Genomic DNA, 17,292 nt, shown 5'->3' with positions numbered 1-17,292 from the left:
CGCTTCTTATAAAACCTAAGATGAAGTTAGCTCAACTCCACTGACACACAAAACCCTACAAATCACCAAAACCTTTGACTTTCCTTAAAAAAAAAAAAAGCAGCCATTTTATCAGTATCAAAAGCATGAGGAATAGTTTTAGTTAGCACCATTTAACCTCAAGGACTTTCTCAATTAAGAGAAATTTTCAAATATAATCTCCGTAAATATCAGGAAGTAGGGACTACACATATACTGTGTCAGAGCTAAGATCAAAGATAAATGCACCAAGGGCTGTTAAAGACTATTCCGAAGTCAAAGGAAAGTCAAGTTTCTGAAGGGATAAAGAGCAAGATACAGAAGAGCAGTGTCCAGGCTGTTCTGAGTCACTTCAATTTATTGAAAACTTTCTCTGTTGAAAGTTACATGGTAGAATTCTTGGAATTTTCATTAACTGAAAAGGTGTCAGACTTCTACCCATATCAATTCCCTTGTGGCCTGCAGCAGGAGATTAAACCATACTCAGAATCACCTTGCTTCTGAATCACCCCTTCACCCGCCATGAAAACTTGCTGACAAAGTGGCACCCCTTACCTTACATCAACAACCATCCTACCCTTTATAGTTAAGGCTTTCAAGTGAAAGCAGGTGCTACTCTACTATTGCATCTACAGAAGAAATTTAAATTATTATACCAGCACCACATATGATCCCAAATTTAAAAGAGAGCACATGCTGCATTTATAGCAAGTACTTAAGCTCTTTCTGAAAGCATTTTAGTGCACCTGTTCCACCATGGAACATATCTGGGGAGCATTTAAAGAAAATAGTTAACTTAGAAAGTTAAGTTTGAATTACAAATCAAGCCATTGCAAATACAAGACTTCAAAATTAATAGTCTTGGCTTCCAACACACTACTTCAGTGCTTTGGGTTTAAGTCTATGTGGAACAAGACTTAGGAGATAAAAATTTTCTCAATCATTTCCGTTCTCAAAGCCATGTGTTTCCAAAACTGTGCACTCAAAAAGACTAAAGGGAAAACATGCACATTATCAGGGAAGGGACTTCACAGGCAGCAGCTCATTCTCAAAAATATTATCTATTACTATATAGCCTTCTACTATCACCATGAAAGGCAAGATAAACATTCTGGAAGAACAATTCATTATATATTTCAAATAATGCCAACTTTATACCAATAAAAGCAATCATAAATGGTTCAGGTACACCTTCAGTTTAAGTGGTTATGAAACCCTCTAATGCTCATCTTGCCCTGCTCAATATATATATATAAAAATATATAAATATTTATAAGAAAAACAACCGCTCCCCCACTGGTTTTAACACAGCACTTGATCACAAAAAGGGTATGACACACACACGCACAACACAAGGTTTTCATTAAGTGGCAGCAGGATCATTTTCAGCAATATGTTCCTACAGAGACACTCAACTGTTTCAACACATATCTGCAATCTCATAGAGTGAATTCAGAAGCAGCTGTGAAGCTTCCAAGACTGCTTATATGCTTGTGGTAGTTTAAATCCCATTTTTAGGAAGATGCCTTGGGTTTCTTAAATCCTTTCTGAAAGTTAAGGGGTAAGGTAGTAAGACAACTCAGGAAAAGCTTATGTGTGTGGAATGGCATGATAGTAAGATATATTTGAAGTTTAATTCACAATTATTAAGAACACATATTCTTTAAATCTTCAAATCGTGCAATGAGAAATGTTGTTTTCATATAGGTAAGTACAGATTTTTTTCACGTGAACGTTCAGAATACTCTCTCTTCCATGTAACTATATCATAAAACTTTTCTGAAGAACTCTATAAAATCCTGGTCTCAGTTTACACATTAAAAAAGCAATACAGATAATGCCATAAGGTACCTTCCAATCAAGACCCTGGTTTCTAAAATTTTTGCAGCAAGAATTCTTCAAATATTTCAGGCACAACTATAAAGGGTATCCAATGTACTACTTATGTCCTTCACTTTTTCTCAACATCCAAATTTATGACTGAAAATTAATTTTTGTAAGACTTACAGTAAGTTATCTATAACCCATTTTATGAAGACTAAAATGTCCTTCATTTTTATTTTCTGACAAGACAGAAGGTATTTTTTGGGTTCAGAACAAAGAACTTTTTTACATCACTTTTCCACACAGATTTGAAACACCAAATCAGAGAACAGATAAAAGTTTTCAGCAAGTTTGTCATGCTATAGATATGCAGTGGTATTCCTTAGATCTTCCCTGTTTACTGGTCCCCAAAATTCTTCTTAAAGAGTTAAAGCTCTTCTTAAAGAGTTAAAGGCTCAGCAGATCTGTTACCACTATTTCCAGTGCTAAGGAAGATTTTTAAAGCCATCAATCTACAGAACAATTGTGACTTTTATCTGCAGCCCTGGGAAACTATGACCTCCGAGAAGTTTCAGTACAAAGGAAACACCAGTCTCTTTCTCTCAAGTTTGACTGTCACCAAAACATGATCCAATTGGATCATGTCAGAATTGTATCTGACATTTCAATACCCTTTAAGTTCCTATCTGTAGCAGAAAGTTTCCTATAAGACTAACAAGTCCCTACTTCTGTAACATTTTACCTACTTTTCAGCTGCTATCTACACAAACAGCTAAAACTATTTGGAACCACTGCTTCAGTTTGTAGATTAGTACACTTCTGTCTAGGCATTAAAATCTCTTCCTTCACCAAAAAGGTTAACTACCAATCATAAAGCCTAATAGAAACAGGCCAGAGAACAGGACTGGTTTGTGAAAGGGGAAGGTGTTAAAGATTCTTCTCAGTTTTGTATTCATTAAGCAAGTAAAACATTCATCAAATTAGTTTTGGTCACTGTCTGTGAGGTGTCCTTACACAATGAATTTCAAGAAACCAAAGCAAGTTTCACTGCCTCCATACCTAGCAACAGTTCTGACCTTTCAAAAACTGCAGTATTATATAGATAAGAACTCACCTGTGTTGTTTTACCAGACCCAGTCTCTCCAACCAGCACAAATGACTGATGCCTAATCAAAATATCTGTAAATCTTTCTTTATATTCCCAGACAGGAAGTTGTAGCCTTTTTTTCAGGATGTCATAATATCGTGGTGTATGTGGTAGATTTGTGAAAGGGTTAATACTGTGTGGAATCATTGCTGGTTTTATAGTTGGTAACCCAGCAGCTGCATAATATGTAGAGTTAGATGTAGGTCGCATATCTTTTTCTTTGTCCCTTTCTCTGTCACGATCTCTATCTCTGTCACGATCTCTGTCACGATCTTTAGAACGGTCATCACGGTCCCTGTCCCGGTCCCGATCTTTCCTAAAATGAGTTAAGAAACACAGCAGAAAATGAGACACTTCAGTATTTCAACGCAGAGTAGAATTTAAATACAACGCATCTGTAAAGGTATCTAGTACAAAGTGTATACAAACCAAGTCTTTTAAGAAGCCCTGTAAACAGCTGCTACTGGATGCTTAAGCGTCGACGTGTGCATGATACGTACGGAATATAAATACACGGTTATACTCACTGTACACAAGCACTGCCACAGTTCCCCTCATTAGAGGCAACACTGAAGAAAGCTATCACATGAAGGGAGCATCATCTTAACCCTCTTCATTTAATGACTATAAAGCATCAGCTGTGTGTTCTAGACTTTTCACACAATTCTTCTTATCCCTACTTGCTGCTGCTACAGAAACATAAGAGAACACTAAATAGACATCTTGCCTACCTAACAAGGGAATTATGCTAACCCACAAAAACTAACTCATGATGATAAGCAGGCCCTGAAAGAAAAGTTCGTTTGGTTTCTTAACATCCCACAAGTACTTTGAACTTTTTTTTTTTGTTCTAAGTCCTCCATACAATTCTGACACACAAGTTGCTGAGTCTGAAACCTAAGACTTAAAACCAGCCACCCAGTTCACAGAATCATTTAGATTGGAAAAGACCCTTAAGATCGAGTGCAGCCATTAGCCTAACACTACCAAGCGGTACCACCTTCTCGAGTATCACCTCCTACCACACACTTAAAACAACCAGCATTTACGTATTCCCATTTGTTCCAAATATTAAGTCAAAAAAAGTTCACTGCACTTGCAAAAGAACAATAATTTTCACCATAGTTATCTACTCAAACCTCAACCTCCATCCTCAGTGACAGTTTCTGAATTGCAAATCCACCTACTTGTTCTTGCACACAATCTCACTCTCCCAACACACACCTGAAACGCTTGTAAAGAAACCCCCAGTTTGATCCAAACAACTATAGCTACATGCTTTTAATAAAACCCCCAAACTTACCCTAATTCAGCATTTTGACATATGCACCACTTTACAGAAACACATCACATTTTAAACCAGTGTAAGTCAAAAGATTAGTAGCATCTTTGCCAGGAAAACAGATCTTTTCAGCTTTTGTGCATTACATTAACTGAAATCCCATCAAAAAGGCAAAACAACAAACTAAGCCAACACCAGTTTTATAGTAAATGCTCATATGAACCTTTTTAGGAAGAGTCGTTAAGGGAAAACAAAACCTTCCTCTTGTCTTTACCAGCACTCAGGCATGCATGAAAGAGTAGAGAGCAGAAATCGGTTGGCCAACACTCCTCTCCACAGCTTTCTTTTTAACATACGGCTGGCATTCAAATGTAACTGGTTAAGTAATAAGCCAATTCCTACCTACGGAGAAGATGCAGTAACCAAGATTATATTAGTACTGGTTCTATAAATTTAAAATCAAAACATGGTGCACACTGGAAACAACCACCACTCTTGTTCTTGCATACACAAATAAACTGCATGCTGTATTTTTGGTTTTGTCCCTCAACAGTTCAATCTATTAGGGCTTCAGAGACTGCTGCAGTAAGTTGGGTTTTTTAAGATTACTTATTATCAGCAAGTCTGTGTTTAAAGGAAGAAACATACAAAACATACCATTTACTGTCACCTACCTAACTCACTTGTATATAGATTTTCCTAAAGCTTGGGACACTAGACTGTCTGAAAATTAAGGTCCTTTCAGACCATTTGCATGAATCTGAGATACCATAGCTTCAACATTACTTCTGATATGATCAAATGTTGTATAAGCTAGAAATCTCTTCTTAGTGGACAACGGCAAGCAGGTATTGCAGAACCCAACAGGTTCATACTGTCTGGTATGGAAGTTTACCCCCTTTACAAACAGAAGGAACTAGCCTCTATTATGCTACATGCTATCAGACTCTTCGACCATTGAGAGTATCAGACAGGAATAAAGCTTTGGACTTGTAGTTAATGAGCTACTCACAATCTGATTTTAAATATCTGCAGGTACTAGGATAAACAGGTGGCTGGTCAGACAATAACAAAGGCATAAAAGCAATTTAAGAATGGTAAAGTCGGGGTGAAACGCAAAAGCCCGTTAACAGCACACACTTCAATGAAAGAAAGAGTAAGACATACTACTAATTGAGGGATTTTTGGGGTGGGGGTTTTTTGGTTTGTTTGGTTTTTTTTTTTTTTTTTTACAGGGGGGTGGAGTGTGGTGGTATGTGTGTGCTTCTGAAGGATTTTTATTCTTTACTGCTATCTAGTCAAAGTGTAAAAAATCCACATCAATAAAACTATTCCATAATCATTTATTTAAGCAGTATTATGTCAGAACCTTCTACATCAGAGCTCATAAAGCATACCTTCAGGTATACTTAAGCCTCTCATAAACCAATGCCACTGCTAAAACAGACCCACACTGTTGCCAACCCTTCTTGCATGCTGGTATAAGCATTTCAACAGTCTTGTGAAGAACAAGCCCTCCTTAGACTCCCTCCACCAATGCTAATTCTAACTCAGGTCAGTTCTCTGATCTAGTCTCCCAAACACTCACTTGCAGTACAAGGGAGAGGGCAGCACGTCTTCTGTGTTGGTAGCAGTCTGTGTGGGCTTAAAGCATGGATAAAAATACAACCTCAAGAACAAGACAGTAGATTAAATGGACTAGAAATACAATCCAGAATGGAAGGTCCTGTTAATCCCCCATTTCTGAGTTCCTTCATTGAACTCTTAGAGCTGTTTAATCATACAAGTAGAAAACAAACCCATCCAGTTTTATCTACGTTTCAGAAGTAAAGCACTACTTACATGTTCATCAGAGTTGTGTCTGCCTCTCCTTTTATAACAGAAAGAGAGAAGCAGGGGCAACCAGATCTCAGCATAGAAAAAATAGAACATGTCCTCACAAGCTTACTCTCTAACATCATTTTATAGTAGTATTTGTTTGTTTTTCCCTAAAAATGCTTGCCACTCTCCCGTTATTACTGAAACTTCGCAAACATATCCAGACTCCTTTGGCCAACAAGAGAAAAGAGGAATGACACATACGCTGCCATACAAATTTACTATATTTCTAAAGATGCAGCTTGGTAGTCCTTCATTTATAAATTGTCAAATTCGATGTGCTTTTCATTATTGCACAAAGAAAAATTATCTCAAACCCAGAAATTAACAATAAAAGGATTAGAATTTAATCACATTTGTCTTGTGCCTGAATCCCGTAACAGCCTAAATTATCAGAAGGGTGTTAGGGGGTTTTTTGCTGTTTTTCAAGCAAAGTAGTCTGGGCTGATTTCACTTCCTTATGTCCACACATATATACACACGTGGATACAAAAGAAATGTTGTAGCACTCACTAAATCCAAGCACAAAAAGCATATAAAAATGAAAATGGAAACAAAGGGCACAAGGTAAAGCCACTGATCATCACAGTGAAAGTTACACACATCTAATAGAACATCAGTGCTTTTTTTCCTCCATTACTAGATACAGCAATTGTTGATGCAAGAAAGCCAATGCAGCTAAAGGATGGTTTCTGTTCTGTTCTATTAAAAAAATGAAGTACCATGAGTCTGAACTATACATCCCACTAACAAGAACTGAAATTAAGTATGTGTGGGAAAAAAATAACAGATTTTAAGTAGTATGTATGCAATTCACACACTGTAACCAAAAACCTTGCATACGATTCCCATCTTTCAAAAAAGTTTTTGCTTCATAAATTATACAAGATCACAAGAACACAGATGTGCTGATGCTTATGGTTACACCAACAATTACAAGCCTGTTGGCCTGGCATCGTTGCCATGTAGAGCCACACATACCATGACAGGCTTCAATTAAAAAGGAACTCAAACCATACAGGGTAACGTGATACAACGTTCATATTTGGTCAGGTGGTCCAGTTTGAATGCAAGACAAATCACTGTTCAGTTTATGAAGTGCTAACCATCCAAAGGGCCAATTCAGCTTAACCCACCTCCAAAACCAACTAAACTGCATTAAGGCGCTCTCAACACAGAGCAAGACATGTACATACATGCTATTTACACAATTCTCTCTGTGCATCTTACTTAGAGCCTTCCATAAGCTGTACACCCAAACTACCCTAAAATAATTCATGACAATGTAACATTAGTATGGCTTGTGCTACATGAATTAAAATTTCAAGTAAAATCAGAAATAATCATGTTCAAAAATTATGCTTATAGTGACTTGGTTTAAGTCTTATGCCACTTAATGCTTTTACTGGCAGAGGAGGAGGGGACAAAGAAGGGCCACAAGACCAGCACTTGTATAGATTTTAGGTGCCATAAAAGTCAAAGACTTCTGGTTAGAAAGTTTTACTACTGGTGGAAACTCATTACAGTACATACAAAATGGTAAGACTAAGGGTTCAGGATGCCAGGAAATAATCAGTAAAAACAATGCCAAATAAAACCATACCAAAACCATAAAACCCATCAACATACAAACAAGGAAATACTGACCTGTGATTATTTTACAGCCAACCCTAACAGTTGTACCACATTTAAATAGTGCCTAGTTTTGGCATGATCATTTGAAAGTTCTACATAAAAGCTGCACATGTACAACTTTTCTGTATACCCAGAAGAGCTATTTCAACTTTTGGCAAATCATGCAAAAAGGTATTTAACGAGATAAATACTCGATACATTTACTTAGAAAAAAAAAATAAGATTACAGTGATCCTACATACAGCAAATAAATGTTCAATAATAAACTTTCATTTTTGTTTAGCAGGGGAAAATGCATCAAACCCTAGAGGCTAAAAGCTGAAGTTATACAAGCTCACCTTTAAAAAAAAAACGGGCAAGTTTTGCAAAGACTATCAGTGAACACTGACTGCTGCGGTAGACTTTTAGTTATTGCAAGCTTTGAGAACAAGATGAAGTATTTTCCTTAGATAAATACTCTAGCCCAAAACAATGCTGTTGGACTTCAGAAATGGATTAATTCACGGAAGTCTTTTGTGCTCCATCAAGAAGGCCAAACTAGATAAACACTGTGTTTGTGTTCCTTGAGACTTCAGAAATTTACTTTAAAAAGCCACCCGCCCTCCCCCCACCCAATTAGTGGGTAGGAGATTATGCAAAGGCGGCTCTAAAACAACTACGTCTAAAAGGACATGAGCGTATAGTCTGTGCTCCTGCAATTTCATTAACGGCAATGAAAATCTGCTAAAGCTTGTGCAGTACAGTCCTAAAACTTTAACCTTTGCAAAACTAAGGAAAAAATCTAATCCCTCCCCTGACCTCTACCTCAAAACTCACCTCACCGTCGATTCTTACTTCAAGTAAAGCATATCCCTGCCGGTTACTGTAAGACGTTAACAAAAGAATAACGTCCCTACCAGGGCAGGCACTAATTATACAGGCGGAACAAATCTCAAACTGACCTCTAGGACCACATTTAACAGACAAAACTGGAAGGAAACAAACAAAAAAGGAACGAGGTCGGGGGGTGGGGGATAAATAACGAAAAGAGCCGCAGACAAAGCCGGGCGCGGGGGAGTGGGCCTAGCAGCGCGCCGCCCCCGGTCCGCCGCGACGGGAGCCCAGCCCGCCCCGGCGGCTCCCTCCCCTCCCCTCCCCCCCCCAACACCGCCACACGAGGCTCTCCCCGCCCGCTCCCCACCTCCGCGCTGCCGCCATCCGCCTCCCCCGCCCCCACCAAGGGGCCCGGCAGAAAGGCCGATCGCGGGCCTAGGCCTAGCGCCGCAGGGAGCTGCCGAGGCTCCCGTGCCTGCCCAGTCGAGGCGGCGCCGCCGGGGGTTCGCCGCGCAAATGCGGCTGCTGTAACTCTCTCCTTCCCCCCACGCATGGCGGCCGCCCCGCTCCCCGGGGAGGCCCAGCTCCGCGAGGAGCGGCCACGGCCTAAGATAGGGAGCGGATGGCGCGGGAGCCGCTGCGATCCCCCATCCGCCGCAGGCCGCGCTCCTCGGGCCGCGCCGGGCCGCGCCGCCCCTTACCCGTCGGTGGTGCGTTTCTTGCTGGAGCTGTAGTCGTCCCCCAGATCTAGGCGGTGGCGCTTGGACATGGCGGCGGCGAGCGGCCGCTCGGTGCGGCGGGCGGGCGGGCGGCGGGCCGGCCGAGGCTGGGTGCGGCGGGGCGCGCTCTCCGCTCCTCGAGCAGCAGCAAGAGCAGCGGCGCCGCGAGGCCAGGCGCAGCGACTAAAATGGCGGCCGGAAGGAAGCGCCGGGGCTGCGCGCGGCGGGGTGACGGCGGGGGGGGGGGAAGAGAGTGGAGTGCGCGCGCGGGTCCGCCGGCAAAAGCCTTCCCTCGGCGCGCGCCCTCAGCGGCCGGCCCCGCCCCGCGCGCTCCAACGGCCGCGTGGGGCCCGCCATGGCGGCGGCGGCGGCGGCCGCGGGGGTGGGGGCACGCGGCGCGGGCGGGCCCCGCGCGGGGCGGGCTGGGCTGGGCTGTGGCGGGGCCGCCCTGTCAGGGCGCGGCCGTCGCCGTCGGTGCCCGGTAAGAAAAAGCTGTTTCCGCAGCCCGCTCCGTCCGCCCGGGCACGCGTGCCTCGGGACGGCCGTTGTCGCGGGGGGAGCTGAAGCGTGGGTAGCTGGCCTTGTAAACCTCTGGTTTAGGTCGTCAAAGGCTGCCCGGGCTGTGTCAGCCTTGCGTGTGTGGAAAGAGGCAATCTTTCACAAGTCCTTCATAGGAGTAGAAGTACGAGAAAACCCGGGATGTCAAAGCTATGTGCTGTAAAAGCACATACAGCCTTTAACTACGCAAACGTTAAGAATAAGCGTTCATGGCAGTTTATTTCATGAGGAAAAAAAATTCCCTTTCAGAGACCCAGAAACACAGTTAGTACTTTTTGGCACTTGCTCTTGCAGTTTGTGTACGTGTCTGTCCAGAATACTAGTACAAGGGAAGCCCGTGTTCATAGCACAAACTCTGGTAGACCTGTTTAGTTGTACTGCATCAAAAGTCGTCTAAGTATGAGCATGGCTACAATGACATTTAGTAACAATTCCTGAAGCAAAACGAGATATGAAGTCAAGCGCCATTTCCTCACTACAGTTAAGTTTTCTTGAACGGTTACAGCTGTAATTAGTCATTTTTCACCTTTCCAACCAGCGTAACTGCCAGTAGAAGCCTGCAAGTTTAAGCCTGGTGTGGAAGTTGGGTCCTCAGAGTTGTTTCTTGTGCCCCTAAGCTGTTCCCCATCTCTTACCACCCCCGGCACCTTGTAAGAACTGGGTTAACCACCCACGCAAACAACATGTGTCCTCTGACTGAAGGCACAGATGAGCCTGGGCAGAAGAAGACAAAGTCAGGCAGACAGTGAGATGCCTGTAACAACCGTGTCTTCAAGTCAGAAGCACGCTTGGCGCTCACTGAGCAGCCTCTGTGCTCACACAACTTCCTTCAGCCATTTCTGCCCCTTCCCAGCGCTAAGTCTCAGCAGATGCCTCACCTTCCAGCGCAGTCACTTGATACTTCAGCACAGCTCATAAAAGCCAGTCTCTTAAGGGCTTCTGGAAGAGCAAGAGGGACTGTTCTTGATACTTCTGACAGCTATTTGGAGAACATGAACCACTGGACATTCTGTTCTCTATTCCTCCCCTTTCCATTCCCAGTCTTATCTCATGCTCCTTCAGCCCTATGTGGTGGTTTAAATTCATATCATAGACAAGTAATTTTAAGATAGAATTAAAAGTACTAACATCGTATTGGTATCTCTCTTCATCTAGGTACATTTATTGAAAAACATGCACTTCGCAAGACTTGCTCCTTGTCACTCTTCACAGCTCGTCTGCCAGAGAGTACCACAACCTTTGCTCAGCTACTTGAATGAGCACTTGCTCCCTAAGCATTTTGGTCAAAGGAATTGGGTTAGTTCAGATGTTTCAAATAATAAATTTTTGTTAACTTTATCTGACTGTGAAAGCAAGGGAGTATTCACACAAATGGCTCAGCTAACAAATACGAAAGTGGTCAGGAAAGATTATCTAGCAGCAGTGGCTTGTTCCACAAGTACAGCCAGCTCAGCAAGTGGGTGTTTGTCCATAGCTTCATGTTCCAAATTTTTCTGGGATTACATCAGTATAACTACTAAAATATTTCATGTAGACAAGTCCTTAGAGTATGTTCTTTAACAGAAGCGCATTCCTGTCCCTAATTTTAGATAATATAACAAAATGGCACCCACAGCTCAAGTGGAGTTCTAGACACTAGTGTAATAAAAAGAACATTTTCCTGCTTGGAGTTATCAACTGCAATAAATATTCCTGCAAAACTGGATTTTGAGCTTTTCCTGTGAAGCTGAAAGTAATTTCTGAAGTTATATTACAAAAAAACACTGGAATATCTATGTAACAGGTTGCCAGAGGATGTGTTTGTTACAGGATGTCTCTATCCCAAATAGCAAGCTTATTTTTTTTGATGCTGTTGTAGTGTACACAGAGCTGTTTTCTCAGAATGCAGCCAAGGGAATCCCCAAGTGTATTTTAAATTATGTCTGTCTTAAACAAAAGCTAGTGATTATTGAAGTAGAGTGTTTGAATAGCACACACTTAGCTTCTCAGAGAAGGGAGACAAAAAAAAATAATGGCTAGGTCTCCCTGGAAAGTGGGAAAACAGAAGAAGAACATAAAAGCATTACATGCATTAGCTGGGACGAGCAGCTACTGTTGTGCAGTTCTCAGAAGGCAGCAAGTGTCCATTAAGGGGGGCCGGGAGAGCTCTTGGGCTATACATTCCCGATCTTGATTGCTCCTCCCTATGCACAGCAGCATACAGCTACATGGTCTTGCTCGAGGTTACCATATGGCCAACACCAGGGAAGTTTCTGCTTTAGGGGGTAGGGGAAAAAAAGCAGGTGTGTCAGCAGGCATGAGATCTTAGGCTATACCTTTTGCAAATGCAAAAAAGAAGGGGAGAAAATTTTATGTTAGTTGGGGTGAGCAGCTGTTTGAGTGCTATGCCTGAGACTAATATCCCACATACTAGTTCACTATTAACAATACCTTGCAAACTCCTTAACTCATCCTCCATCCAACCGTGCTTTGAGCTATACGACTGCATAATAAATGATCTGGTCCCATCCCAAAGAGTTTACAATGTAAGGCCTTCATCCTGCAAGCACACACATGCCTTATTTTACTAATGCAAATAATCCTTTTAACTTCAAAGGGATTACTACAAGTAGCAAAACTAAGCATGTAGGTAAGTGTTCACAGGATCACAGCCTTAATATAAGATGAGACAAGAGAAAAAAAGATTGGTAAGCACAAATTGACATAATGACAAAGTGATAAGCATTACGTCAAAAGCCTTAAGGATGAAAGGAATGTGTAAAATAGGGCATATTTAAGCATATTTTCTGCCTTTTCAAAGGCATTTATTAAATAAGAGGTTTTTGTACACCACCCCCCAAGTCTTTATACATCTATAAAAATGAAAATCTTAGATTACTGAAACAGGAGACATTTATGTGAGTCGCCATTTGCCTGTCAACTCTTCTACTCCCTATTTCTTACCCTACTTTCAAAAAGTATACTCATTGGTATCAAAATCCTCTTAGTCAATTTCCAGTTAATGTTTTTTTGCTTTTGGTATGGGCATACTTACTATGCTATTTGGGTTGGAAGGAGTATTAACATTGAAAACTGAAACAATGGCTTAGGAGAATAACATTATCTATAAACTATTAATTTTTTTTCCCAGTTGTGCATTGCCTTCTGCCCAAAAGAATACGCATGGGTCTCAGACAAGCCATAATTCAAAGACCAACCTTGGATCACATGTGGTTTCTGCCAGAGAAGTCTAGTGTCACAGTTTAGGATATCATTGCTGGTAGGTAATTGCTTCACTCCTATGCTAGGGATTACCACATCTATAAAGGGCAGAAAAATGAGATCTATCCAATCTGTCATCTTAGTTGAAAGACCTTCTTCACTGGCTTAACTAAAACAGGGGATGGTGAAGTGAAACCAGAAACTGCTGCTGCAATGGAGGCCATATTGATGAGCAGACTTGTAAGACAGACAGTCAGAGGAGGTTAAATCTCCTAAAGCTTGTGTGTTAGAGCCCTAGAACCTCTGTAGTACATATTTCTTTTATGGATGGATGGCTTGTGGTATACCCTAAGCAACCGTCTATGTGGTCCCAATGCTGAGGCCACACTTGCACTGACAATATTTTTTTTTAATAGTTTGCTTGTTAAAAACAAGCCTAACTCCTATTTTTTATAAATCTACAAAATGTGATATTTAATAATTTCCTGCAAACTAATCTAAAAATATCAAAACAAAGTATTTCTGATAATTATCATTGCAATCACTGTTTTAAAATTATATATATATATATATATAAAAATTATATACGTATATATGATGAGTAATACCCTTTGGAAAGTACACAGAAGCTTTGAACACAAATGCTCATCACAGGCAAGCTCTCATTCTAGCCTGCCCCACCAAGCCCATGCAAATAAATGTATATTATCCTCATGTTCTGTCATATTATCGGAGAAAGAAAACTTGAGACAAGAACCCACGATCAGGGTATGTTTAAAAATGTCGGACTTCCACATTTTTCAAATTTAAAAATATGAAGTTGAGTACATGAACTGATCTCAGTTTCTGCAGTGAAGAAAAGAAGCAGCTTCCCTGTAATTACATAAGCTAAACTTTGCAACACTTCAAATATATATAAATCAACACTTTGAATTGCTCTGGGAAATATGCTGTAGGAAGCCGGCATGGCAACAGCAGTATTGCCATGACAGCAAACTTTATCAGCCATACAGACACTATCTGAATTTTATGAATGGTTATTAAACATTATCCCATATAGAACACACCATTGTAACTAAGTCTTCAGGTCAGAAGGGCCTGAATGATTTTGGTAAAGTTTCCTTTAAAAAAAAAAAAAAAAAGAAAAGATATATATAGAGAGAGACTGCAGATTTTGTGTCTACTAGAACACTAACCAGAGTGACAAATCACTTTTTAAAACAAACCCCATTCTCCAGAAGGAAAAGCATTGTTGTAGACAGCCAGCTGCTATTCTGAGCCCCTTGGTCACCCGCTATGGCCTTACAATCACCTTTAGTCCCATTGGAAAAACCTGGCAAGAGCACGTATTCATTATGTGTTTTGAATATATTTCTTTGAATCAAGAAATAGTATAAAAGCAAAACGTCACCCCTGAGTAAATTAGGTTATACATCTAATTTACATTCATTATGCACAGAAGTCATACATTCTCGTAACTTCTAGGTCTTTGTGGTTAAAGTGGCGTTGTTATAAAGCTTCTGCATTTGGAAACATATGAAACTACAGGCTAATGTTGTACGTGAAGGCAGTTTATCTTTTAAGCTCCTTACAATCTAACTGCTTTCTATGCCAAGTTTGAAATCTTGTGAGAAGCTCCTTAAATATAAGATGTTTTTAGGGAGTAGTAATTATTTCATGGGGAACTGTTTAAAGTCAGAGAATGCCAGAATTTCAAGCTTGTCATTTGATCTTGTGCTAGAATATTGGAAGAAGAGTAAATGCAAGTTTTTCAGTTGGCACTTCTTTTGCAAAGATCTGATTCTTTCTTGCATTTTCTTCACAAATTTTTCACATCAGCGGAAGGAAAAAATGTACTATGTTGGTATATATTTTTCATTCCTTTTGTGTTGAGTACAATCACCTCTTATTCACTATTGCATTAGCTCCTTAAGATTTTTTTTTAAGTCTTGTCTTTAACACCATCTGTAAAACATTCATATTCGTGCCTAAGATTATTCATGCTGGATCTATCAGTGGTACATCTTCACTCTGAGCATCTGCTTAAGTATTAGGAAATTTATTTGCTTAATTTCTGCTACCTATATAGAGCATACACAGTTTCAACAACTAAGATTACAAAAAAGCTAGGGAGCAGTGAAACAGGTGATCTAATAACCCTTACCTCATGGGCTACTAACATCTAAAGTGGTAAATACTAATCCTTATCTTCATAGTGAGTTCCAGACTACATAACAAAATAATAGCAGTAGAGAATTATACACACTAAAAATCCATCATATCCAAGAAATACTTTGTAGCAAATCACTTAACAATCATACCTTGCCCAGGTAGGCCCAATTTTTTAACAATTGGCTGCCCTTATTCTTTTCCCAGATGATCAAGACTTTTTTTCCCCAGTTGTGCTGGAAGTCCACTTGCAGAAAAATCCTCAGCAGCCATGAAAACACTGGAAGTGGATGTAAACTTCTGCAGCTGTGTAACCACCCCCTTGACAACTTATTACAAGAAAGCCTCAGCCTTGAAGTGATGTTATTAGTGTGTGTCATTCTTCTATCCCCACCTCACAGATGGGAGCAACAACCTTAGTATAAACTGAAAACCAGTACAAGAGTCCTAAAGGAGCTGAAAGAAGACATTGGCTAAGTTTTGGTGTTTGATAGTGTGGGATTTTTTTTGGCGGCGGTCTGGTAGTGGAATTAATGCACTATTATATTACATTGCATACTCTGTAATGATAGCCTTCTCTCTAATGAGCAAGGCTGTTCCCAAAGGGAAAGGAGAGGGTGCTGCTAGAGCTTCTCCTTCTTGGGGGAAAAAAAAAAAGAAAAAAAAAAGAGTGACCTTCTTTGCAGAGACAGAGCAACTTGTCTCTCAGCTGAAAACCAGAAGAATGCTATACATGCGGCATTTTTGAAAATTATAATAGCCATATCTAGGTTAATATATAAAACTCTTATGTGCCCTTTGGCTCATTTTTTTATTTTGAGTAGTGGTGACCTTGTCTTCCACACAATTCTGCCTTTGCAAAGGTGAGCCGTATGTATGGCCACTTTCTTGTCTTATAAATAGGCCTGCCCTAGGCACATAGAATAGTTATGTGCAGGTTGCATTTAGTATGTAAGTACTGCTTTCTGCTTAGATCTGGAAAGTACTGGGAAAGAGGATGGTGAGGAGCATGCTGTTGCCATAGTCTTGCCCAGGCCCTTTGGACCTGGTCTGCAAAGCAGCAGCTTGCTTTCAGACTTCATTTTCTTCGGCCCCATCTTGCATCATGTTGATGAACATTTCCTTGTCATAGGAGATACCTCCAGAAAAGAGAATGGCTGGGACTCATTTGTGCTTGTTAGGTGTTATGCAGCCTAAATAGAGCAGCGCTGGTTCAAACTTCCTTTTGTCTTCTACAGATGTGTAATACTACTATATTGTATATAGCATCGTGTGTAACATTTTCACATGCTATATCAATGTGTAACACTACTATTATAGCAGTACTGTACTATTACTGTAATACTACTGTAATAAGAAGGGAGGCAGAATTAAGGTTAGCACAAGTAAAGAAGTGCTTTCTTCTGCAATAACATTTTTTTGAAGTACCTTCTGTCTACACAATGGTACATGAAATAGGTAACACACAGCCCAGTCTTATGTTATATTTAACGTGCAGCAAGTAGTTCCACAGGAGTAAATTAGGTTTTTCAAGATCGTGCTGCAGCACTACCGAAGGATTCCCTGACCTTCCCAATCCTGACTGCTCAGTCCCATCTCTGCAGTACCCTCTCCCTCACAATGACATGGTTGTTTTGGGTAATCACGCAGTGCATCATGCTGTGAAACGGATATGGCTGAAAAAATAGCCCAGCAACAACATAAAAGCAGTTTCTTAGCCTGTTTGATTTCCCAGCAAGGACAACAGGAGTAGCACGGGGACACAGACAAGCAACTGGAGACAGGACACTGTCAGCTGCCAGATTGCCTGAAAAAATCTATGATGTAACAGCTTGACACTGCTCATGGTGAATAAAGTTCGATACTTGAATGTATCTTGGGAGGACTAGGACCAAAGAATTGCGTATTTTCTTGTAAAAGCTATTTCTTAATATGCATTTTTCCATACCAGATGACTGATCCTACATTAAAGTGACATCCTGATTGATTTGGATAGATTTACATGATTAATATTAGCTGTTCTTAGAAAAAATGCTTACTCATCATTT

At 40.6% G+C, this 17,292-nt stretch overlaps 1 protein-coding gene across 1 annotated transcript in view; it reads right to left on the bottom strand.

Annotated features, from left to right (window-relative positions):
* DHX15 (DEAH-box helicase 15) overlaps positions 1-9,531 on the bottom strand; it is a 46,195-nt gene extending 36,664 nt beyond the window's left edge. The window contains exons 1-2 of the mRNA XM_055794631.1: positions 9,299-9,531; positions 2,957-3,305 (exon numbers count right to left, since the gene is read on the bottom strand). Of these exons, the coding sequence (XP_055650606.1) occupies positions 2,957-3,305; positions 9,299-9,366 (417 nt within the window). The 5' untranslated portion in view covers positions 9,367-9,531. The remainder of the gene's footprint in view (positions 1-2,956; positions 3,306-9,298) is intronic.
* Positions 9,532-17,292: the final 7,761 nt, after the last annotated feature.

The sequence above is a fragment of the Falco peregrinus genome, chromosome 2 (assembly GCF_023634155.1).
Source record: "Falco peregrinus isolate bFalPer1 chromosome 2, bFalPer1.pri, whole genome shotgun sequence".
Classification (NCBI taxonomy): Eukaryota; Metazoa; Chordata; class Aves; order Falconiformes; family Falconidae; genus Falco; species Falco peregrinus.
The sequence above is the reverse complement of the archived record's forward strand: the minus strand, read 5'-3'. Positions and strand labels throughout refer to the sequence as shown.